At 58.8% G+C, this 6,000-nt stretch overlaps 1 protein-coding gene across 1 annotated transcript; it reads right to left on the bottom strand.

Moving 5' to 3' along the window:
* Nucleotides 1–5,615, bottom strand: ADPRS (ADP-ribosylserine hydrolase). The gene is made up of 6 exons (XM_079936265.1): nt 5,397–5,615; nt 2,623–2,719; nt 2,129–2,336; nt 1,844–2,028; nt 1,416–1,516; nt 1–842 (listed from the first exon to the last, which is right to left on the bottom strand). Exons 1-6 carry the CDS (start codon nt 5,608–5,610, stop codon nt 550–552), a joined length of 1,098 nt encoding a protein of 365 aa, XP_079792391.1. The 5' UTR covers nt 5,611–5,615; the 3' UTR covers nt 1–549.
* Between the last annotated feature and the right edge of the window lie 385 nt (nt 5,616–6,000).

The following is a 6,000-nucleotide window of genomic DNA, read 5'->3' as shown; positions in this document are numbered from 1 at the left end:
GGAAACAGTGGTGGGATTTAAAGAACTGTTTATTGCTCTGTAACTTCGTCGGGAAGCTGTTAACAAGACCCATGACAGCCAAGGGCCAGGTATGCATCTAGATCAGCTAGATTCACGTGTCCACCTCCTGATCCATATAAACTTGGCGCTTGGGGCCCTGTGCAGTCAAAGGCAGGCATCCTGGCAAACTGGTTAAATCCCAACAAGGAGAAACGATGCCGCAGATCATTTCCACCTCCCCAAATCCCATGTCCTAGATAATAAAGGAAAACACCACAAGTACTGCTCCAAAATAAAACCTGCCCCGGTCCCTTATGTCTGACTGAGGAGCCAGGAGCACCGAGGCTCTGCAGAAGCCAGGAACCCAGCACCAGAAGGCACCTGTCCCTCCCTCACTGTTCAGTGACCTCCCCAGAGGAGTCCCCAGCCCCAAGGGTGCACTCCGGCCACACCGCAGGAAGGCCGAGGCAGGGAGCCAAGCCTAAGGGAGCCCAGGGTTTCCAGTCCGAGCTGTAGTTGGTCCTGCTGGGTATGGCGGAGCTGTGGCCCTCACAGATTCTTCTGGAAGACCCGGTGCAGGCTCTGGGCCAGGACGTCAGTCTCCTCATAGCCCTCACAGCTTTGCTGCCAGCTCTCTGGCACCTGTTCCATGCCATAGTAGGCGCCAGCAATGGCCCCGGCCATGGTGGCAATGGTGTCTGTGTCCCCACCAAGTGAGATGGAATAGATGAGAGTCCTCTGGAGGCTGTTGAAGGCAGAGGGGATCTCGGGGTCGGGCTCCATGCAGCGCAGGAAGCAGTAGATGGCGGTGGGCACAGATTCAAAGGCAGCAATGCCATTCCCTGTGGGGAAGCCAGATTATGGGAACTTGAGCCACCCCCCTTCCCGAGCCCCACATGTCCCCAGGCTTCCTGCCACCTGCCACAAGTCAACACTCTCAGCTTCAAGCTGGGCTGCGATTAAGAGCACAGGCTCTGGAGTTAGGCTACCTGGGTTCAAATCCCGGCTCGCCGACCTACTGGCTGTGTGATTCCTGTATCCTGGGTTCAGCTCCTCGTGTACAGAGTGAATAAAGTTAGGAATTCTCGCAGGGCTGGTGCAAGGGTGAAATGACATCCTAGAGGTGAAGCATTCTGCATAGTGCCCAGAACACAGTAAAGTACTATCACCATCAGCTGTAAAAAACCAGCGGCCGGCTGCCATCTCTGGGATGTTTATCTTTAAGGCTGAGGGTACTGTTGCCCTAGAACAAGAAGGAGCTGTGCTCGCAGCCTGCCAAAGACCCTACGGAACGTGGCTCTGCTGTCTCAGCAACCCTGGCAAAGGTGTGACGGCAGGAGGCGTGACTCCAGGCACCCCTCCCACTCCTGAGCCCAAGACTGACCCTGAAGGATGACGGGTGGGAGACTACCCACCTAGCTCGGACACCACCTCCTCTCTGGTCACTGAGTCCTGCTCTAGAAGCTCCCCAATCTTCTTCAGTCGGCTGGAGTACGGACGCTCCTCCATGCCCAACCTGTGGGTTGGGGGCGAGATTTCAGGGAGGTCGGAGCCAGCAGGGTGGAGAAGGCAGGAGGGGGAAGGGCTGCATGGCAGGGCGAGGCAGGGACGTGGGCATCTGACACTTAAGCACGGGTGTCAGGGCAAGAAGTGGGAAGGGCGAGCCACCCGGTTTGTTCTCTGGGACCCGGAGAGCCCTGAGGCACAGCCAAGGCAAAGGGCTTCTTCCCACCCCTCCTTAGGGCCTGCAATTAAAGGAAGGTCTCTGCTTGAGGCAGGGCCACCCCACCAGCATGCACATGCACAGACGCGCCTCCAGCCCGCCTCCAGCCCGCATACTCACTCCCGGGCATCTGACACAGACTGGGCATCACTCTCCAGCTCCTCCATGTGGCCCAGGAGTTGTTCAAGGAAGTGCTCACTGGACGACTCACCCTGCAAAGCCAGGTGCACAGCCAGGGCCTGCAGGATGGCACCGTTGTAACCCAGGGAGGAGGCGTGTGTCAGCTGGGCCGAGAGCCGGGCAAACTAGGGCAAAGATGAGGGAGGCAAAGACCTGCTGTCACAGCACCCAAGCTGCAGAGGAGGGAGGGACGAGAGTGTCCAGAAGCCAGCCAGCCCTAACTACCTTCTGCACATCCTGGACACTGCTATAGGCCAGGGAGATGCCGGCCACCCGCATGGCGCCCCCGTTGCCGTAGGAGCCTTTGCCATTAAACTGGGCCCGGGCAGGCTCGAAGACATCACGGCACTTGGGGCTCAGGAGCTTCCTGAAGACGGTGATCACTCCAGCACCATAACCCCGGTCAGGGTCCTTCTTGTACTCCTGAGCAAACCTAGGGGAGAGAATGGGACAGCGTAGTGATCTAAGAGATGCCTGCCAGGGCTGGGAGAGAAGAAACCTGGCTGGTTTGGGAAAAGAGGAATCCTTGGGCCCTCAGGAGCCTGTGCCAGCGGTGCTGTCACTTCTAGCTTGGGAAGCTGCAGCTGCCCTAGGGAGAGTGTCCTGCAGCGGGGTGTGCGGGGAGGGTGTCCCGGCATGCACAGATGTCACTGCTCTGGTCAAGGGGTGCAATAACTCTGCCCACCTGGTTTGCTTCACCCCAGGACCACTGCCCTCACCTGTGCGCCATGTCCATCTCGTCGAAGGCCTCCTTGGCCAGCAGGGACTGCACCAGCGCCCTGGCCATGGCTGTGTCGTCTGTGTAGCACAGTGCTTCTGCAGGGACAGGGCGGGGGGCGGAGATCGAGCTGCAGGGCTCGAGGGTGGCGGCTTTGGCCTCCCGCTCACTCCTTTTATCTACTACTTCCAGAAGGCCTCAAGTCAGCCTCTCACTCCCATCCAGTTTCCAGGGCTCTGAGTCAGTCACATGCCCTGCTGATTTCTGGAGGAAAACCTTCCACCCCTTCTGGCTGCATCTCCAGTCTTAATGGACCTGCTTTGGGCCTCTCAAATCTCCTGCATATTCCCCACCCTCCAGCCCAACCTATATGTGCAGCCAGAAAGAGTAGAATATCACTTTCCTCATCTCACTCTCCTGCTCGAATGGCTGTCTGCTGCCTTCAGGATGAGGTCCAAACTCACTGCCTTGGCCATCTGAAGCCCGCCCTTCCTCACCCATCTTATATCCCACTGCTCCAATCCACATCCTCAGAACCAATCCTGGAGCCTGGGTCAAGTCCCTCCCACCTGGGGCTGCTCCCCCGCCCTCCTCTGGCCCTGGCTCCTTCCTCTGGGTGCCCGAGTCTACTGCTCTGCACTTGTAACACACACCATTGGTTACGTGGTAGCTTCTCAAATAGGCTATAAGCCAGCTAGGGCCAAGGACTTGGTTTTATCTGAAGAAGAGACAGTTACAGAGAACTAAGCATACTCCCTAGTGAGCCCCTTCTTATTCCTCACATCTGCCTTCTGCCCTTGCCCCCCATCCCTGCCCTGCTCTGTGTATCCCAAGTCCCAACCCTGCCTTCTCCTCCCTTTTCACTCTCAGGAGCCCCCACACCCTACTTCACCAGGAAGAGAGGCTCACAGGCACCTACTCACAGCCACACTCTCCAGTCTGTCCTCAGAGGGACTGGTCCCTCTTGAAGTGCCCCCCAAGCCCAGTTCCCCAGGGACCTTGCCCTTCCTTTGTCTCAACTCCTCCCTCTGTAATGCAGCAGCACCTGGTCTCCCTCTGATCGGTCCCTGCACCCTGCTTTCCCCCAGGGAATCACTTCTCTCCCACTCCCAGTCCAGATGATAGGGGAGGGAGCCAATGCCACCTCCAGCCCAGCCAAACAGCACCCCATTCCCTGTTTCAGTGATGGACGGGTGACATAAGCCAGACCACTGAGACTCCATCAGAGACCTCTGCTGGTGCCACTGCGAAGAGAAACTTCCTCTGCTGGAGACGCTGAGCTGGGAACTGCTGAGGGCCACCCCGTGGGAAGGGACTGTTACAGTGAAGCCCACCCAGAAGAACGCAGATCTGAATAAGGAGAGGAACTGAGTCTTGAGGAGATGGCTTGATTTAGCTCTGCTTAAAGCCAGACCTGCCCTGGACTTCTCAGTGATGCCAGCCAATGCATTCTTTTTGCTCAGGCCATTTTGAGTTGGGTTTTCTGCCACTTGCACCCAAAGGGTCCTAAAATCTCAAACTAAAATGTCTTCCCCTCATCTTAACATCAAACCAAAAATGAAATTATGAACTGTCCCCCCCATTCTGTCTTCACCTCAGCCACAGCTCATCTCTCTCCTTCCCTTCATACCAAACATACTCTATTTTCTCCTTTTCCATTTCCTCCTAAACCCACTGAAATCTAACTTCCAAGGTTCAACCTTCTACTGAAGATGCTTTTCTAAGTCTAGACTTTCCCCCACTTAACCTCTCTGTAGCCTCACACCAGTAACCAGTGTCTTCATCTTGAAATTTTTTTTTTTTTTTTGCGGTACGCGGGCCTCTCACTGTTGTGGCCTCTCCCGCCGCGGAGCACACGCGCAGGCTCATCGGCCATGGCTCACGGGCCCAGCCGCTCCGCGGCATGTGGGATCTTCCCGGACCGGGGCACGAACCCGTGTACCCTGCATCGGCAGGCGGACTCTCAACCACTGCGCCACCAGGGAAGCCCTGAAATTCTTTTCTTGAGTTTTGTTGTTACCCATCTCCCCTCTGCTTCTCCTCCTATAAACTGTTTCCTTCTCTAGCTCCTTTTCCTCCTCCAGGGTTCCGGGTGTGGCCCCTTTTTCTTACTATCCTACATGCTCTCCAAGAAGAATCATCCTCAGCCGTGATACTGCGCTGAGATCTGGGTGATGAGTTGACTGCACAGGGAGGGAGAGGCAGAGGGGAGAGAGCTTTACAGGCAAAGGGATAGCAGTACATGCAAAGGCCTGAGCTAGAGGAGGCACGAAGTGAGAGGAAGTGCAGCGCAGACAGCAAGGCCAAGGGTGGTATAAGGTGAAACTGGAGACGCAGGCGAGGGCCGGCCACGTAGGGAACATTAAGGAGTTTGGCTATGTCCTAAGGGTAATGGAAAATTACTGCAGAGATTCATGAGGGGAGGCCGCGATAAGATCTGCTTTCAGAAGTGCCCTCCAGCTGCGTGGAGATGGACTGGTGGCCAACTGACTCGGGAGACCCGGGTAAAACGCGTAAAATGGGTAAAATCGGCAGGGACTTAAGTATTGGACTAGGCGCAATCTAGGCGTGGCTTGCACGGCTGGGAGGTCTGTGTAGCCAAGCCCCGGGCTGGTGCACGTTCGGGGCGAGACGTGCGAAGACGGGGCTCGGATTTGGACACGCTGAATCCAAGGTGCCCGCGGGTCGTGCAGAGCGGGCCCCTCCGGCCGCTGTCCCCTCCCCGCCTGAGTCCCTCGCAGCTCCCCGGTGCCCAGTGCGCCCGGCCCCGCCCACCTGTCCGCGCGCTCCCCGGCGAGCCGGGGTCCGGCTCCAGGTCCTGGACCCGACGCAGGACTGACGTCAGGTCGACGGTGTCGCGCGCCTCGTACACGGCGCCCACGCAGTCCCCGAGCAGCGCGCCCGCCAGGCAGCCGCGGAAGCGGGAGAGGGAGCGAGCCGCCCCAGCCCCTCCGCAGCCCGCCGCCGTCATCACCGCAGCCGCCGCCATCCGCGCGTACCAGCCGCCACTTCCGGTGCGGCCCGCGCGCGCCCCACCGCGCGGCTTTCCCCGGCCCCACAGCGCCACCCGGCGGCCCGGAGTCGCAGCTGCCCCGCGGGTGACAAGGGGCGGTCCCGCAGACCTCGTTTCGATTGGGCCCGGCCTCTGTATTTAGCCCGCGTTTCCCCGACCTGTAAACGGCGTCACAGCCGGGCGGGACGGCCACTAAAGGGTCCCCGAGGGCTGCGCACTGAGCCAGACCTTCGGGCCACTGCCCCCACGGTCGGCCAGCCGTGCCACAGCAGCCCCAGCTCGGGTCATTCAGTCCTGGACGGCCACCCCCAAGCCCTCCCCCTGTCACCCTAGCCCCCTCTGGGCCTCCCCTAGGCGTCAAGAGGG

This window comes from Stenella coeruleoalba (genome assembly GCF_951394435.1).
Source record: "Stenella coeruleoalba genome assembly, chromosome: 1".
Lineage (NCBI taxonomy): Eukaryota > Metazoa > Chordata > Mammalia > Artiodactyla > Delphinidae > Stenella > Stenella coeruleoalba.
This window is presented reverse-complemented; position numbering and strand designations above follow the sequence as displayed.

Bases quoted from the DNA above. Each gene is read 5' to 3' on its own strand.
- ADPRS (XM_079936265.1), bottom strand. From the start codon at position 5,610: ATGGCGGCGGCTGCGGTGATGACGGCGGCGGGCTGCGGAGGGGCTGGG. The intron at 1,517-1,843 runs GTGAGTATGCGG...CCCAACCCACAG, and splicing joins TCTGTGTCAGATGCCCGGGA to GTTGGGCATGGAGGAGCGTC. The intron at 843-1,415 runs GTGGGTAGTCTC...GCTTCCCCACAG, and splicing joins GGAGGTGGTGTCCGAGCTAG to GGAATGGCATTGCTGCCTTT.